Raw genomic sequence first — 19,390 nt, forward strand, 5'->3', positions numbered from 1 at the left:
ATAGATCATGTCTGGTCTGAATTACGTTGAAAAAATTAAATCTCCATTACACACAATTTCCTTTCACAAAAGCAACAACTATTCAAAGCCTTACACTCCAGCTCAGGATGGCTTAACACTCAGAGTAATGAAGGGCTCATGTTCGTATTATGGTGTGTAGATGTTTTATGATCTAGTATAGAAGACACTTGTGATCATTGCTTTTTCATCTTTTCCATGTCAAATGGCAATACGCCTGTAAGCGGGTAGAATAATTCAGCAGAGAATAGCTGTAGGCTATTTCTAAGCTAAGGCTAAGAAGGCTAAGCTTAGAAATAAGCTAAGGCTTTTCTTTTGCGTATAATGTTTATAATCAATCAAAATAAACAAACATAAGAAAAAAGGAGTAATAAAATTTCCTCATTTTAGGGTTCATTACAATCCTACAACCCTAGGTGCAAAGCTCTGCTCCAAGCTATCCCCTTGTCTACCAAAGACCAACGCAGGATGCCCAATCATACACTTCTTTCACACGTATCAAAACATTTTTGATAGTGAGATCTATTAGGTTGTGAAAGTCTCCTAAAGGAGGCAATAGTGGTACAAACCAGACACCAGAAAAGAAACAAATCCAAAACGTTTTTAAAAAAAATTAGCTTACTTTATATTTGAACTTAAAGCTTTATCCCAATTTCTTCTCCCCCCCCCCCCCCAAAAAAAAAAGAATTTTACATCAACACACATTTAAAAACATGAGGAAAAAGGTTTTTGACTATAGTGATAGCCTCCTGATGTGGTGAGACCTTAATAACCGAGGGATCCTAGATCAGAGTTCTCACCAAATTCCTGGAGCCAATCCATATCTCCAGTAACTCAGAGAGCAACCTGAATACTGAAGCTGCTCAGAATTCAGTATTAAAAGACAGACACCACCAGTCTACCCACCTTTTAGCAACTTTCTCTGTAACAAATCGAACTTTGGTCAGCAGGAGTTCCAGCAGATATCCTCGGTGAGAATCTCCCAGCATGTGCAACTCATCCACAACCACCATCCCTGGTGAAAAGAAGCACTGCAGATATTACACTCACCAAAGCTCAAAAGCAAGAACAAACCTCCATCACTCCATCAGCACCATATTCCATATTCCAATGGTTGAAATTTACAAAACTTCTGTATATGCCAGTGACATTTCTGCAGCTTCCTGTCACCGTTTCTCTTCTGATATTAGTGCACGAAGCAGATGATCAGTTTCATGACATTCTACCTCCAAACATTTTTTGTTTAAAAAAAGAAAGTTAAATTTGACAGCGTGTTTGGTGGAGTCTAGCTAGCAGAGCACCCATCTTTCCAAATTACATAATCTTTCTAACCTCAACATCTCACCAAATTAAGGTGACCCTGAGGGCTTGTCTACAGGGTTATTTCAGAATGGCTACTCTTCTTTAAATTCATAGCCTACCTCAATCCAAATTAATTATAACATCTTTCTAAATTTCCAGACTTCACCAAACTTGAGAAAGTCTAGCTGAAATGAACATTCCCACCTCACTTAGGCTAGGTTTATATTCATTTATATTTGCCAACATAGCGACATAGGTATGGAGGTGATTTTTTACCAATATAGCAATGCTGAAAAAAGCCCTAGCATAGACATAGTTATACTGGTAAAAGAAAGAGTGTTTTTACTGGTAAAGTTTGTTTTGCTCATCAAACCAGTATAATTTATACTGGCAAAAGCACCGGTAAAGCGCTCCTAGTGTACACACAGCTGAAGACCGAGAGAAAAGATGCCCCTCCATCCCCCAAGCAACGTAAAAGCAAAAAGACAGCTTAGCTCTGGTCTACACTATGAGGTTAGGTCGAATTTAGCCGTGTTAGGTCAATTTTATAAGCAATGCATCTACACAACCAACCCCATTCCACCAACCTAAAGGGCTCTTAAAATCAACTGCTGTACTCCTCCCCGGTAAGGGGAATAGCGTGAAAAATCGACTTTCCCGAGTCGAATTTGGGGTACTAGAGATAGAGCACTGTGCAATTTGATGGTATTGGCCTCTTGGAGCTATCTTAGAGTGCTCCAATGTGACCGCTCTGGACAGCATTTTCAACTCCAATGCACTAACCAGGTACACAGGAAAAGCCCCGGGAACTTTTGAATTTCATTTCCTGTTTGGTCAGTGTGGCGAGCTCAGCAGCACAGGTGACCATGCAGTCCCAGAATCGCAAACAAGCTCCAGCATGGAGCGAACGGGAGACACTGGATCTGATTGCTGTATGGGGGAGAAGAATCTGAGCAGGCAGAACTCCGAACCAGCAGAAGAAATGCTGATTATATATATATATATATATATATATATATATATATATATATATATATATATGCCAAAATCGCACAGGGCATGGTGGATAGCGGCTACCAGGGACACACAGCAGTGCTGCGAGAAAGTTAAGGAGCTCAGGCAAGCCTACCAAAAGGCAAAGGAGGCAAACGGTCGCTCTGGGTCAGAGCCCCATACATGCCGCTTCTATGATCAGCTGCATGGCATTCTAAGGGTGGGACCCTACCACTACCCCACCACTATCCATGGACACCTGCAAGGGGGAAGTCTCATGCAACAGGGAGGAGGATTTTATGGATGAGGAAGAGGAGAATGTGCAGCAGGCAAGCGGAGAATCCATTCTCCCTGACAGCCAGGACCTTTTCATCACCCTGGAGCCAATACCCTACCAAGGCGTATTGTTCCCGGACCCTGAAGCCAGAGAAGGCACCTCTGGTGAGTGCACATTTGTAACTACACTACAGAGGTTAAAAGCAATTGTGTTTTATGTTTGATTTGCACTGAAGAATTAGATGCATTTACAGCCAGTACAGCTACTGGAAAAGTCTGTTAACATGCCTGGGGATGGAGCAGGAATCCTCCAGGGACATCTCCATGAAACTCTTCTGAAAGCCTTTGCAGGTTTCAGGGGGAGGGGGTGCTGCCTTATTTTGTCCTCCACAGTAGGACAATTTAGCACGCCAAGCCAGTAGCAAGTAGTCTGGAATCATTGAAGCACAAAGCATGGCAGCGAATGGTTCTGGGTTTTGGTCGCATCCATGCAACATTTGGTCTTTATCTTTCTGTGTCAGTCTCAGGAGAGTGATATCATTCATGGTCACCAGGTTGAAATAGGAGAATTTTTGTAAGCCTAAAAGGGTGGCTAAAAGGGATCAGTCTGGAGAATAGCCACACATTGGGGGAGGGAGGGGGATTGCTGCTGCACATACACCCCAAAACCACAGCCCCTCCTTTTAAACGGCAAACCCAACCGGCATTGCTTGCTATGGGATAGAAGGGTGCTGCAGTTTGAAACCATTCCCACATGTTATGAATGCAGGAAAAAAAAAACCCCATGTACCCTTTGGCTTACCATGGCTGCCTGGAAACTGAATTCTGTTGCCCAGCCGTGTGTGATGTGTCACCATATCGGCAGGTGCTCAATATAAAAGGCAAAATACAACCTTGTACCTAAAACACAGGTGCTGTCTGCTGTGAATTGCTTGATTCACTGTGAAAGTCTCCCTTTTGGTTTCAGAAATGTATCATCTTAAATTTTACTTTCCCTTTTTATCCCCCCTACAGGTACAAAAGTTTTATGCTCCCCGTATCAACTCCGTCCCTGAGGTTATCGCAGATTAGAAGGCGAAAAAAAACGCAATCTCAGTGACATGTTTTCAGAGCTCATTTAGTCCTCCCGCACTGATAAGGCACAGCTGAATGCATGCGGTGGCAGAAGCTAGGAAAGCATACAGTGAGGGTGATCAGAACACACAGGAGGACAGGCTGAGGCTAATTGGGGAGCAAACGGACATGATGAAGTGTCTGGTGGAACTGCAGGAAAGGCAACTAGAGCACAGACCCCAGCTGCATCCATTGTATTACCGCCGCCCTCCTTGCCAAGTTCCATATCCTCCTCACCCAGATGCCCAAGAAGGCAGGGGGAGTCCCCGGGTACCCAGCCACTCCACTCCAGAGGATGGCCTAAGTAACAGAAGGCTGTCATTCAAACAGTTTTGATTTGTAGTGTGGCTACAATAAGCAATGCGGCCTTGTCCTTCCCTCCTCCTCCATCCCACCCGGGCTACCTTTTACCAGTCAGCATTGTCAGTGATCTCAATTTTTTTTTAAAATAAGTAAAGAATGAATGGATTCAAAATAATAGGGACTTTGCCAGCTGTGGTCGAAGGGGACTGGCTTACAGGGAAGAACATTCAACAAAGGGCGCGGTTTTGCATCAAGGACAAACACACACAACTGTCACACCATAGCCTGGCCAGTCATGAAACTAGTCTTCAAAGCCTCTCTGATGCGCTGTGCGCCTAGCTGTGCTCTTCTAATTGCCCGGGTGCCTGGCTGTTCAAATTTGGCTACCAGGTGATTTGCCTCAACCTCCCACCCCACCAGAAACATCTCCCCCTTACTCTCACAGATATTATGGAGCACACAGCAAGCAGCAATAACAATGGGAATGTTGGTTGCCCTGAGGTCTAACCTACTCAGCAAATAGCATCAGGACCCTTTTAAACGTCCAAAAAATCACTTCTTGTAGCTTTTCTAACAGCCTGGAGTTCCATTAGATGTGAGCATCATGCACCTTTCCTGATCATCCCACGTTGATGTTGGTGAAACAGCCCTTGTGATCCACCAGTGCTTGCAACACCATTTAGAAGTACCCCTTGCGGTTTGTGTACTCTTTGGCAAGGTGTTTCAGTGCCAAGATGGGGATATGCGTTCAGTCTATCACCCCACCATAGTTAGGGAACCCCATGCAGCAAAGCCATCCACTATGACCTGCACATTTCCCAAAGTCACAACCCTTGTTAGCAGAAGGAAAGGAGTACTTGTGGCACCTTAGAGACTAACAAATTTATTTGAGCATAAGCTTTAGCAGAAGGTTATTGATTGCCTTGGCTACTTGGATCACAGCAGCCCCCGCAGTAGATTTGCCCACTCCGAAATGATTCCCGACTGACCGGTAGCAGTTAGGCGTTGCAAGCTTCCACGGGGCTATCGCCACTCACTTCTCAGCTGTCTGGGCAGGTCTCATCTTGGTATTCCTGCGCTTCAGGGTGGAGAAAAGCAACAAAGTTCCACGAAAGTAGTCTTACGCATGCTAAAGTGTTGCAGCCACTGGGAATCATCCCATACGTGCAACAATATGCAGTCCCACCAGTCTGTGCTTGTTTTCCAGGCCCGGAATCAGCGTTCCACTGTATCAACCTGCCCCAATGCTGCCATGATATCCCAATTGCCACATCCCCTGCTTTCAGGAATGTCTGTGTCCATGTCCTCCTCACAATCGTTCTTGTGCTGGCGGCTCCTAGCCAGGCTCTGCACAAACTTCAGGATAACGTGCAAGGTGTTTACAATACTCACAAAAGCAGTGCTCAGCTGAGCGGGCTCCATGCTTGCCATGCTATGGCATCTGAACAGATAACCAAGGATAAAAGGCATGAAACAATTGTTTGCCATTGCTTTCAAGAAGGGAGGGAGGGAGGGAGGAAGGGGAGACTGACAACATTTACCCAAAAGCACCCACAACATTTTTGCCTCATCAGGCATTGGAAGCTTAACCCAGAATTCCAAAGGACAGCGAGGACTGTGGGATAGCTACCCAGAGTGCACCACTCCGTGAGTCAATGCTAGCCATGGTATTGAGAACACACTCCACCGACCTACTGCGCTTAGCAGGGACATACACGATCAACTGTCTAAAATTGCTTTCTAAAGATTGACTTCTTTAAAATCAACCTAATTTCATACTGTAGACATGCCCTGAGAAAGGAAAGGGTGATGACATTTCTACCAGAGTGATGTCTCTAGAACATAACTGATAGTTCGATCTTTTGCATTAGCCTCTGGCTAGCTGGTGTCCACATAGTCTATGCCTCCAAGTTGTGGAAAGAAAAAGTGTATTCTCCATTTGCTTCTCCCAACCCAAAGTCTCCTTCCTGGCTGCTGTACGAGCATGCTGACCGTGAGCGGTGTCTATGTTGCTCTACCCCTTCCCACAGCCTCTTTTGGATTCTCTTTCCTTATTGAATAGCACCAATGCTTTCCTCTCATTTTTCTTATAACATTCCCTAGCAACATCAAAGTGGAATAGACCTGATTCTAGTCATTTTCATTGCTGACCACAGCACAAAGCACTGAATAGAAGCAGGGAAAATAATAATGGTCCAATCACTTTTCAATCTGCTATAATTTGGCAAAACTATGTGCAACAGTAGAGGTACTACAGCTGCCTGCAGATTCAGGCAGGCACAGCACTGCATTCATTTACACTTGGTTCACATTTATTCTCATTAACCTGATGGCTACTGCAACAGCTTCTTACTAACCAAGGGCAAGTGGGTTTTTCAAGTCCTGCACAGGATTATTATTATTATTTTTTTAAATGAAACAGCAGCACCTCACAGGTCTGTCATGAAGAGACTTCCCTAAGAACAGTCTTAATCAGATGTCTCAGATGTGATGTTTTCTGCCATGCAGTGTTACTCTTGGAGGAATTCTGCACCAACAAATTAAAAATTCTGCAAAATTCTGCATATTTTATTTGTCAAAAACAATACTATATAATCATGCCAGTTTCAATTATTTTGGTAATTTATTTCAAAATACCTGTCAGCAACTATGTCTGTAACAATACAGACATAAATTTTCCCCCAGGGAATAAAGTTAAAGAAACCCCTACAACCCAGTTCCTGTTTCTCTGCCCCATCCCCTCACAGAGCCCAGCTGAGGGGCTAGACACCCACATCCCCTCCCCCCAGATCCCAGCTACGGAGCACCCCCCAGCTCAGACACTGGGACCCCCTAGCCTCCAGAGTCCAGCCGCAGGGCATCCCCCACCCAGACATTCGCACCCCCTACCCCCCAGAGCCAAGCCGCAGGGCACCCTACAGCCCAGACATTCGTGCACCGCCCCCCATCCCAAGCCCCGGGATCCAGAGGGAGAGAAATACTGATGCTGGGTCCATGGCTTGTGTGGCATTTCCTTCACACCACCTCCTTCCTTCAGGGCGTGCTGGAAACTGCAGCTGTTGGGAACCCTCCAGCTTCCTCCCTCCAGCAAGGTCTTCTATTTGCCAGCTGGGCTCTGCCAGGTCCAGTTGCAGCCGCAGCTTTGCAGCCCATTTCTGTGGGGGGAAAGGAAATTCTGCACAGAACATTAATTTCTGTGCAAATTCTGCATTGTGCAGTGGTGCAGAAATCCCCCAGGAGTAGTGTGTCGTGGTGTTCACAAAAGGAATAGAAATTGGCACTGAGTGCTCATAATAACAAATGGGCTGAATTGCTTCCTGAAATAAAGCCTATAATAGCAATGGTATTCATATGCCAAAAGACAGACTACTACTGCCTTTTTTATGGGCAGGGACTTCTGTACCTCCTATTGTTATTCAGGCATGACATCCAAGCTCTCAGTATAACCATGTATATGGGAATCTGAGCCATGCACAAATCAGCCAGGCCTGACAGTCATTTACACATACAACACTTCTTTCTCCAAGCAGTACCATCGAGGTATCTGTCGAGATTATACTGCAGCTGCCAAAGTAGCCACAATAGCTCAAACAAGGCGGCTACCCTCATCTTGAAAACAGAAGTAGTCTCCATTGGTTGCACAAGCCCCAGCATGTAACATTCTTTTTAACTCAGCAACCTGCTGAGCAGTGCAAGCAGGGAGGGGAAGGGGGTTGTAATCTCTTAAACTGCATCTCTACTGAAAATGAAGACAGCTACAATATGCTCTTTTGTCTACAAATAATACGTGACTTTGGGGCTCCTAGCAAGGCGCTCATGTTACTCTGAGGACTTGTCTACAGTTATTCCAGAATGGCTACTGCTTTTTAAATTCATACCCTAGCTTAATCTGAATTAATTTGCAAGTGTAGACAACCCCTGAGTTGCTACAGTTCTTTGGGGCAGCCACAGAAGGTTTAACTTCTTTTTTATATCAAAAATGCAAAAAATCTAGATATTTTTGAACTTCTACTTTTTAAACTTAATTTTTAAGTTACAAACCTACCACTGGTAACACAATACAAACCCACTCCCAGCTGGCACAGTTAACAGGAAGGAGCTTTTTCTTTAGTCTGCTCTCCTAAAATTTCTCTAGATTTATTCCTCACATTGATACTAAACAATACTGCAAGGAAACTTCTCCCTTTCCTGTTTACCAGAATGCGAGCAACTGCATAGATTAAACTCAAATCAAATTGCTCGGAACTGCCTTAGGCAACAGACATCTCTGCCAGCAGCAGAAATTGAGTTTCTCTCAACAACTTCCAGAGGCAATGCGAGCTGGCAGCAGGGGGTTGACACCAACAAAAGGAACAGCTCAAGCTTGAGATGGAATCCAGCCAGAGCTGCAGTTGTCTCAATAATTTATCTCAAAGAATTAAGCACTCCGTGAAAAAACTGTCTAAATTTAGAATTAAAAGAGCCAAGGTACAATATTGCATAATTACACTAGCTTGGTGTTGGCTACATTTAAAGTCATTTTCAGCCTTTGTCTCTTCAGGCTTTTATAAAATTTACCTCCAACATTACCCTTTGGGATGAAATTAGTCATGATTATTTTACTCCAAAAGTGATTTTTTGTGAGGGTTGCAGAAATTAATTAGTTTGCATAACTTTCCAAATAATCAAGTATCAGAAAATGATATTTTATCAGTCTGATTTTTTTTGTACTTTCAAAAAATGCAAGACAATTTCACAAATTTTAATGAGGTAGCAGTAAGTAGACAAGCTCTGCACATCTAATCATATACTTATCTGACTCTCCACACCTATATGACCCTCCTTTGGCAATATTCCCCCATGAGGACACACAGAAAGGCATAAAGATTGCACTAGAACTAATCAAAAACTGCAGCTTAGCACATTGAAGTACACCCACACCTTCACTGGTCAGCTGAAAGTATTTATAGCACATAAATCACTGTAGTCTCCAGGGTCCAACATGTGAATGTGCACATCACACATGAAGATAAAATCATCGGCCTCTAACTTTGCTTTCTTACTCTCTTGTCTTTAAGAGCTACCCGACAGGTACAATGAAAAATTATGGCATGAAATGCACACAGGTCAGGAAAGTCAAGGGTGAGGGTCACACAATTTAATATTCGTTTAGTTTTGTGTCTTTTCTTGGTTTAAAATATCAATCCAAATACTACAGTAACATCACAGGCCCAGGGCAGGGCAGGAGAGATTCTGTATTTAACAACAATGCATAAAATATCAGGTAGGCAAACACAAAGGAAGAATGAATTTTTAATTGTGCTGGGAAAATACAGCTTCCTCCTCAAATGCACACAGAATACCCAGAGATTCCTAATGGTTTCACATCTCTTTACATGCATCTTATTTAACGGACACCACCAAAACCTAAGACAACAGTAATACAGCAAGTCCATAACTGTGAAAGACAGCAGGCTTGCTTCCTCTTAAATTACTATTGGAAAAAATAATTTAAGGTTATTGTCCTCCTAGTCACATCAGCCAACACAGATGAGCCTCATCCATAAATTTCAACCAAACAGGCCCAGAAAAGCCCCATCTACAATTCCATCCTCACTTCAGACCACAAGAGCAATCCATCCATTCCACACATACACATTTCCCAGCCACCCCATCTGGTGATTTTCCACTTTCAAAACCCTGCATTCAAGTTGGAGACAACTGGAGTCACCTAGGATGCAGCCATCTCATTGTTCTGCCAGGTCCCAGCCTGCACACTTACTGATAGTTAAAAACCGTCTCAGTCAAAGAGACGCACCCAGGTGCCACAGCATCTCCTTTGCACAAGAAGTACAAGGCAAGAGTAGAGTAAAAATAAGGGCTTAAACATACACAGTGTACATAATCTCAACACAAAATTTATGAACTGTACACAATAAACATGCTCCTTCCTCCTGCAGGCAGATCAGGCCCTAGTATCTTACCCAGTGAGTCCATCTTGTTCTCCTCTATGAGTCTATTGATTAGTCCGTTGGCTCTCTCAATGGTGCAGACAGCAACGTCTAGTGCTGAGAAACGTCCAGCAGGGGAAGTGCTTCCCATATAGCCTTCTACCCGCACACCCACTTCCTGAAATAGAGTCTGTGTGCCAGGGAGACAGAACATTTGTTCACAGAATTAGAATCTTTACTTGTGATCAACATGTGCTGCATATGGGAATCAGCACAGTACACACATCCAAAACAGACACTCCCAACACTATATTAGCTAACTCAATTAAGAGCATGGCTTAGCCAGCTAGTGCCTGCTGTCTCCTATTCAACTGTGCACTTTCTGCCCCACAGAGAGCAGCCCAAGTCACTATGACCGAAAGCATCCCTCTAATCACACCCTGCTCTTTATTGTAATAAACTTTGTAGAAAATATGCCTTGTGAAGTATGATTTGAAAATGTATAGCTAATTGGTCAATTAATATTATCGTGAAACGTGTGTTGCTACATTATATATAAAGTTGTAAATGCCCCATATGACATTACTAGCGCAAGTTCAAACTCACTGCCTAGTTAAGTTGTTGAAAGACCTATCCTAAACAAAGGAATGTGTGTTTACTACTTTTATGTAAATTGAGGTAAACAGGGTCCTCAAGACAGCAGGAGGAGGAGATGGCGGGAAATATAACAATTTGCAATTTACCAAACACAAGTGGTGAAGAAAGAGCCTGAAGCCCCTTCACCACCAGATTCCATGTCACCTTCCTTACTGCTTGAATACATTTTACTTTGAAGGGTAACCCTCTGAAGAATCCACTTCAAAGGTTCAATGGTCTATAAAAGAAAAGGATAGAGGACCCCAAGCTCTCTCTTTCACCTAAGATGACAAAGGCACCAGCACCTTTGGGAGAGATCCTGGCCAAAGAGAGTGTCAGTCACCATCTTGCTGAAAGACTGTGGATGAGAAAGGCCATTTTGAAGTCTTGAACCAAAACTTGCTAGATTAAGTTTTAGACTTTTAGATGCATGTTTTCACTCTTATTTGCTGGTAACATCTAACTTTATGTCATACTTGAAATATTTAAACTCCTATCTTCTTCGATTAATAAATTTGTTTTATTTTTAATCTGAAACAAACCACCCAGTGCTGTGTTTAAACTGGAAAATGTGGTAATTCCAGTTAAAGTATCAAATTGTTGAAAATTGACTCCATGGAAGGGCAATGGACCTTAATATCTGAACTGCCCAGGAAAGGGCTGGACACTGCAGAACACATGTTTTGGGGAAAACCCTCGACTGGGAGCGTGTTGGGGTCACCTAACAAATAGTAACCCAGGCTGGTGGAAGCCAAGATGTGACTGTGCATTGCTGGCAAGCTGCTGGGATCAGAGGTGCTAGACTAGGACTCCAGCTATGCAGACATACACTGTGTGACCTGTAGGCTGGTTGTGAACAGCCCAGGTTGGGAGCTACAGCAGCAAAGCCTTGTGAAGTATGCAAAGCAGACAGTGACAACCCCACTCTGGTCTGGATTGCACCACAGAACGTGACAGCCTTATTGCAGGAAGAAGTGCACCCAGCTGAAGGAGAGGTGAGCAGCACCATCACACTGGAAGTTTGTTTCAGAAGAAAACCAGACAGGTATTCCAACAATGTCAAAACATCCTGTTTCAACAGTTTTGGAATAAACATTCACATTTTTCATTTTGAAATGACCTTGTGTTATATATACACTATACATAAATTACACACACACACACACACACACACACACACACACACACACACACATAAAATACAACATAAAAAGTAGAAATTAAAATGAAATGTTTTGATCAACCCAAAATTTCTTCAAAGAGACTTACGTTTTGGATTTTGTTCTGATTCAAAACTAAACCAATTTTCAAAATCCTTCGCAAAACAGAATTTCTGTCTTCCACAAAGCTCTATTTCCACACCACCCCCCAATTTCATGCAAACGTTTTCACATGATTAAGGTTCTGAAAAGGTTTAGTTTGACAGCTTTGAGCCATACCCCCATACTCCTGTACTCCACTTACCTGTAGGTAATACTTTTTCTCTTTGGCCACAGAGACAAAGGGGAGGATGAACAGAGCTTTCTTATGGGTCTCCAGGACTCTCTTCAAGATGAGTAATTCAGCAACCAGCGTCTTCCCAGCACTAGTAGGAGCTAAAATAACAGGATCCAAGAAAAGTGTGTCAAAACTTAAACTGCAAGCGATTAACTACTGGATGACCCCAGAGGTGGAAACTGCATATAAAGAAAAATATTCAGAAGTGCCTAAACATCTAAGCCACTTTTTAAAATGGGATTTAGGTGTGTCTGAAAATTTTACTCTGAGACTTTCACTTTAAGGCTAGTTCATACCCAGCCCCTGGTCCGCCATGACTGAACGTCATTACCACTTTGGTGGCTGTTCAGTCACCCAAGTAAAACAAGCCAGTGGGTCTCCATCCAGTTCCTAGATGACAGGAAGCCACATAAAAGGGTGCTGCCACAATTGTTACTAATTGGCTCCCTGTTACCAGTCTCAGAAAAGACACCAAGTAAGGAAATGGCCATGGAGACTGGACTCCCTCCTCATATCTGGTCTCATCAGAGCAGGTCAGAGGCACATCAGTGGGCTGAGCCCAGTAACTTGCCCTGCTGCAATCTGTGCTGTACCTCCTCTAACGCAAAGATGATTTCAGCCTCCAGAGCCGTCAGCCCAGCACCTTTTAGCATCAGTAAAATCATTTATATTAGTGAAGTTATAGTTACGACTACGATGTAGTCACAGAAGTCATGGAAACCGTGACTTCCAGCAACCTCCTTGACTTCAGCCTGCAGCAGTTGGGAGCTGCAGGGTCCACCGCCACCCACGGAACCCCCGAGCTCCCAGCCAGCAGTGGCCCCTGAAGCTGCAGGGGTACCCCACAGTTCCCAGCTGCTGCAGCTGCAGACAAACCCCCAAACTCCCAGCCACCATGGGCCCCCAGAGCTGCAGGAGGCAGCGGTACCCCAAGCCCCCAGCTGCTGCAGACAGCTCCTAGCTTCTGTGTAGCTGCCCTGCTTCAGGCTGTATGGGGACTTGCAGATATCCATTTTGTCAGGGATATTTGTAGTAAAAGTTAGACAGGTCATGGCTTCCATGAATTTTTCTTTTTTGCCCATGACCTATCCGTGACTTCTACTAAAAATATTCATGACAAAATCTTAGCCTTAGTTACAGCATGATTCTGTCAGAGGTCTGCATACCTGAGTAAACTAGGTTCTTCCCCTCCAGGACTTGTCCAAGCATCAGGCACTCTGCTTGCCATTCAAACATATGTACTACTCCCAGACTGTGGTATTTCTCCAGAACTACTTCAGGAAGACCCCAGCTTGCCAGGAGCAGCTTGTCTGCTTGGTCATCAGGAATATTCATCTGTTGGCATTGCCCTTTGGGAAAAATTCCAACATCAGCAGAGGCAGCATAGTGAGTAATAGGACACTTAGGCCTTATATGCACTAAGCTTTCAGAAACTCAGGAACTGTCATGCTGAATCAGAGCTATGGTCCATTTTATCAAGGATCCTATCTCTGACAGTGCCCAGGACCAGCTGCTTCAGAGGAAAGTACAAGAAACCTTACAAAATAACCTGCCCCCCCCAGAGAAAGTTTCCTCCTAACCTCCAATAGTTAGGAGTTTGGATTATGGCCTGAAGCATGAGAGTTTATAGCCTTTTCAGAAATATTGCTTATTCTTTTCATTTTTACTATTCTAATTCTGGATATTCTTGCCATCCACTTAAATGTCCAGTCCCTCTTGAATTCTGCTAAAGCTCTTGGCCACAACGATCCACAGGCTAATTGCACATTGTATGAGTAGTATTTCCTCCCATCAGTTTTTAATTCGCCGTGTTTCAATATCTTTGAATATCTCTAAATCCTTGTAATCCAAGAAAGGGTCACAAGAAACTCCTGATTTACCAACTCTATACCATTCATTATTTTCTATGCTTTTATCACCTCCCTTTTTATTTGCCTCCTAAAATATTTTCACTCTTTTCATATGAGAGCTTTTCTATACCACAAGCCATTTTCTTTGCCCATCTCTGAACTACCTGCTTTTTGAGATGAGGTGATTCGATATGAACACGTTTCAGAGTAGCAGCCGTGTTAGTCTGTATTCGCAAAAAGAAAAGGAGTACTTGTGGCACCTTAGAGACTAACAAATTTATTAGAGCATAAGCTTTCGTGAGCTACAGCTCACTTCATCAGATGCATTTCGATGCATCTGATGAAGTGAGCTGTAGCTCACGAAAGCTTATGCTCTAATAAATGTGTTAGTCTCTAAGGTGCCACAAGTACTCCTTTTCTTTTTGATATGAACACAAGTTCCAGTTAAGGGCAATTAAGATACTGTAATAGCACTGTAACAGGGGTGGGCAAACTACAGCCCGCTCCAGCCGGGGGCCGCACCATGTGGCTCGGCCCTGCTCTGGTGCTCCAGCCAGGGCAAAGGATCAGGGGCTGCACCATGTGGCTCCCGGAAGTGGCAGCATGGCCCCAATCCGGCTCCTACATGCTCCAGTGGGAGCTGTGGATAGGGCAGCGTGTAGAGCTGCCTCCGCGTAGGAGCCAGAGAAGGGATATGCCACTGTTTCTGGGAGCCCCCAAGATAAGCGCCGCTCAGAGCCTGAACCCCCTGAGCCTCTCCCCCCGCCCCAACCCCCTGATCCCCCTCCCACTCTCCAAACCTTTGATCCCAGCTTGGAGCACCCTCCTGCAGCCCAAACCTCTCATCCCCAGCCCCCACCCCAGAGCCCGCACCCCCAGCCATAACCTGTACCCCTTCCTGCACCCCTGATCCATCTCCCACCCTCCGAACCCCTCAGTCCCAGCTCACAGCACCCTCCTACACCCCAAACTCCTAATTCCCAGCCCCACCCCAGAGCCTGCACCCCTCCCACACCCTTACCCCAATTTTGTGAGCATTCGTGGCCCGCCATACAATTTCTATTCCCTGATGTGGCCCTCAGGCGAAAAAGTTTGCCCACCCCTGCATTAAAACGTTCCGTATATTTTCCATCTCATTTCTTATGCATCCTAACATTGTTTCCTTTTTTTGGTGTGTGCAGCTACACATTGAGCAGAAATCTTCAGTTTTCACCACAGTTTTACCCCAGGTTTTTTCCCCCCTGCCTTGTTATAGCTAATTTAGAACCCACATTAGCATACCCTGCCTTCCTGAGCTAGCAGTGGTGAGAGGTTCGCTCCCTACCTCCCAAAATAAAAGACTGCGTCTACAGCTTTAAAGATCAGTTTTCACATTCAAAGATCCCACAGCACAGAAACTAAGGATACAAAGGGATGAATCAACCCAGCCCCTTCAAGAATGAAGGGCAGCAGCACCACATAACAGAGTGAAAACTTTCAAGGGGCAAATAGGGTACGTCTACACACAATAAAAACACATCAACAACATCATCAGAGCCTGGGTCAATTGGCTCAGACTCACACTGCAGAGCTGGCATTGCAAAGCTAAAAATACCAATGTAGATGTTCGGGCTCTGGCTGGAGCTTGGTGAGGGAGGATGGTCTCATAGCCTGGACTCTAGCTCAAGCCTGAACATCTACACCACTAATTTTAACCCCGCAGTACAAGCCTCTATCAACACTAGCTAGCACCGGGTGATTCAGGAATGTCACTTATTGAATCATTTTATATGAGGTGTCCCATCCAAACACTGACCCAGCCCAACCCTGCTTGCCTTGTGGGATCAGACAGCATTATATCAAGCATAAGGTGGTAAATGTTTGCAAGCAGAGTCTGAGAGGTGTCAGTGTTTACAAAAGGGCTGTGAAAAGGGATGAAGACACAGGGCATTAAACAGGTTTCAGAGTAGCAGCCGTGTTAGTCTGTATTCGCAAAAAGAAAAGGAGTACTTGCGGCACCTTAGAGACTAACAAATTTATTAGAGCATAAGCTGAAGTGAGCTGTAGCTCACGAAAGCTTATGCTCTAATAAATTTGTTAGTCTCTAAGGTGCCACAAGTACTCCTTTTCTTCTTAGGGCATTAAACAGTAAATCAAAAGTCAGTCCACACACCTGTGTACTTGAAGATATCAGGGAGCTGCAATCAGGACCACAGGGAACTTATTGCATCCAAATGAATCACCTTGCCAATTTGCTCTACTCTCCTTATTAAGAAGGAAAGGAGTACTTGTGGCACCTTAGCGACTCACAAAGTTATTTGAGAATAAGCTTCCCCGAGCTACAGCTCACTTCATCGGTTGCACATCTATGAGCCTCGCTTTCTATCCCAAGGAATATAAATAGTACGATGCATTAATTGTGTTATGGTAGCACCTAGAGGCTACATTGTGCGAGGCGCTGGACACTCCTGCCCCATAAGAATTGACAAACCACGTGCATTTTATCTCCCTCTCAGCCAGCAAGTGGTACGGAAGGGGGGGCGGGGGGAAGGGGAGTTTCTGATTCCTCTTTACATTGCCCCCCCTCCCCCACACACTGACTGTTGGGCCCCCGTGGCTGCCCAGCGCGCTGGCAGCGAACAGTCCTGTTCTCCCAACGCTGAACCCTCCTTGGGCTCAGGGGACATCACAGGGCTGCCCTCGCCGCAGGGCCCGGATCCCGTCTCTCGAGCGCTGCCCGGCGGGTGCTGCCGCTCCCTGCTCTGCCGCCGGGCTGGGACCAGACGCCTCAGGAGCCGGCCCCACCGGTAGCTCTGCCCGGGGGCTCCCGCCAGGCCCCCGCAGGGCTAGACCCGCCTCCCCACCGGCGGTGGCAGGGCCCGGATCGGTCGGTCACACACGCGCCCACCCCCCGCAAAGGGCGCAGGAGCCGGCGCGCCGGGCGGTACCTGAGCGGCTCGGGCTGCCGCGGCCCCGCAGGGAGCGCTCCAGGCCCGGCGGGGGGCTCAGCACGGGCCGGGCGGGGCTCGCGGACCCGAACTGGCTGCAGCCCCCCGGAGAGGGCGGAGAACGGGCCAGGCCGCCCCGCCTCGGCCTCCTGTCGGTGCCAGCGGCCCGGGAACCAGGCCCCGCCGCCGCCGCCGCCGCCATCTTCCCGCCCAGCCATTCAAACCCCAGCACCGCCCCCTCCCCCCAGCGCGGGCCGGCTAACGGAACCAGGGCGCGCGGCCAGCCAATCAGAGAGCGCGTGGCCACGGAGCTAGGGGCGGGGCTCCCGCTGGGGAAAGCGCAGCTCGTTAGCGCCCCCGGTGGTCGGGTTGCGCCCGCGAGCGCGGGCCGGGGTCGGCCCGGCTGCAGCGTCCCGGCTAATGACGGCGCTGCCCCGAGAGCAGAGACCCTGATGGCAGCCCCCACTGCGCCTCCGGGTCTGCGTTCAGGCTGTCAGCGCCAAGGGATGCATGGTGCCCAGCGCGCGTAAGTCCTTGGTTCCCCTCCAGTGCGGCTGATAGGAGCCGCGGGCTCCCCTTGCTCCCTGCTCACTTTCCGCTCAATAATAGGAAGCAAGTCAACAGCCCCACACAAGGATGCCCAGATTCCAAGGCTAGAAGGGACCACGGGGGTCAAGCATCCAGGGCTTGCATTGCAGAAGCAGCGAGCTGGGTTTTAGGCGCTGGGAATTCGTGACACAACGCAGCTGGCAGTTCCCATGCTTTTTATTTTCACTAAACTAGCATTAGCAAGGACCAGAACACACCACCTCCCACAGCCCCAGCTGGTACCTTACAACTGCAACACTTCAGCACCTAAGCGCTCCCCCTCCGGAGGGTAGAAGCAGGCGAAATTTGCAAGGGTGGGCCCTTGCTGTTCGTTATTCCCTCCCTCACCCTCGGGACCTGAGAAACCTGGGATCACATCTTCCGGACATTCTGAGCACTCAACTCCCATTGATTTCAGGCTCAGTTGTTCACGTTCAGCCCTTCTGAAAATCAAGCCACAAGTACCCCGCGTTCTTTTTGTGACTGCTCTGGACAGCACTTTCAACTCTGATGCACTAGCCAGGTATACAGGAAAAGCCCCAGGAACTTTGGAATTTAATTTCCTATTTGGTCAGTGTGGCAAGCTCAGCAGCACAGGTGACCATGCAATCCCAGAATCACAAACAAGCTCCAGTATGGACCAAATAGGAGACACTGGATCTGATTGCTGTATAGGGAGAAGAATCTGTGCAGGCCGAACACCAACCAAAAAGAAGAAATGCTAATATATATGCCAAAATCGCACAGGGCATGGTGGACAGAGGATACAACAGGGACATACAGTCGTTAAGTTCAGGCAAGCCTACCAACAAAGGAGGTAAACGATTGCTCCGGGTCAGAGCCCCATACATGCCACTTCTATGATCAGCTGATGCCATTCTGGGGGAACCCTACCAGTATCCCACCATTGTCTGTGGACACATGCAAGGGAGGAGTCTCACTCAACAGGGAGGAGGAGAATGTGCAGTAGGCAAGTGATGAATCCGTTCTCCCCAGCAGCCAGGACCTTTTCATCACCCTGGAGCCAATACCCTACCAAGATGGGTTCCTGGACCCTAAAGCCAGAGAAGACACCGCTGGTGAGTACACATTTGTAACTGCAGTACAAGGGTTAAAACTAATTGTGTTTGTTTGATTTGCCCTGAAGAATTGGGATGGATTCACGGCCAGTACAGCTACTGGAAAAGTCTGTTAACATGTCTGGGCATGGAGCAGAAATCCTCCAGGGACATCTCCATGAAGCTCTCCTGGAGGTACTCTGAAAGCCTCTGAAGGTTTCTGGGGAGGGGTGCCCTATTTCATCCTCTATGGTAGGACACTTTACTACACAAAGCCACTAGCATGAAATCATTGCAGCACAAACCATGGCAGCAAAAGGTCCTGGGTTTTGGTCACATTCAAGCAACATTCAGTCTTTATTTTTCTGTGTTAGCCTCAGGAGAGCAATATCATTCATGGTCACCTGGTTGAAATAGGAGAATTTTTGTAAGGGAACAATAAAAGGACCCCATTCATGTTTGGCTGTTTGCACTTGGCTAAAAGGGATCATCCCTGAGAATAGCTACACAGTGGGGCAATAGGTGAAGGGATCATCCCAGAGAATAGCCACGCGATCGGAGGGATGTGCTGCATATCTACCCCAAAACTGCAGCCCCTCCTTTTAAATGGCAAACACAACTGACATTGCTTGCTATGGGAAAGGAGGGTGCTGCAGTTTGAAACCGTTCCCCTGTTATAAAGATGAAAGAAGCCAACCCCACGTACCTTTTAGCTTACCATGGCTGCCTGGAAATTGCATTCTGTTGCTCAGCCACCTGTGATGTGTCATCATACCAGTAAGCGCTCAATAAAAAAAGTCAAAATGCGACCTTGTACCTAAAGCACATGTGCTGTCTGCTGTGAATTGCTTGATTCACTGTGAAAGTCTCCTTTTTGGTCTCAGAAATGTATCATCTTA

General features: G+C 46.3%; 1 protein-coding gene across 4 annotated transcripts in view; it reads right to left on the minus strand.

Moving 5' to 3' along the window:
* The window catches only part of POLQ (DNA polymerase theta), a 129,447-nt gene extending 112,326 nt beyond the window's left edge, over window positions 1-17,121 (minus strand). For 2 of the 4 annotated variants that reach the window (XM_038386710.2, XM_038386709.2), the window contains exons 1-5: window positions 16,846-17,121; window positions 13,235-13,417; window positions 12,036-12,166; window positions 9,969-10,125; window positions 925-1,033 (exon numbers count right to left, since the gene is read on the minus strand). In XM_038386710.2, coding sequence (XP_038242638.1) covers window positions 925-1,033; window positions 9,969-10,125; window positions 12,036-12,166; window positions 13,235-13,417; window positions 16,846-17,047 — 782 coding nt within the window. In that variant the 5' untranslated portion in view covers window positions 17,048-17,121. The remainder of the gene's footprint in view (window positions 1-924; window positions 1,034-9,968; window positions 10,126-12,035; window positions 12,167-13,234; window positions 13,418-16,845) is intronic. The other 2 variants (XM_038386713.1, XM_038386714.1) reach the window with 1 other exon arrangement.
* Window positions 17,122-19,390: the final 2,269 nt, after the last annotated feature.

The sequence above is a fragment of the Dermochelys coriacea genome, chromosome 1 (assembly GCF_009764565.3).
Source record: "Dermochelys coriacea isolate rDerCor1 chromosome 1, rDerCor1.pri.v4, whole genome shotgun sequence".
NCBI lineage: Eukaryota > Metazoa > Chordata > Testudines > Dermochelyidae > Dermochelys > Dermochelys coriacea.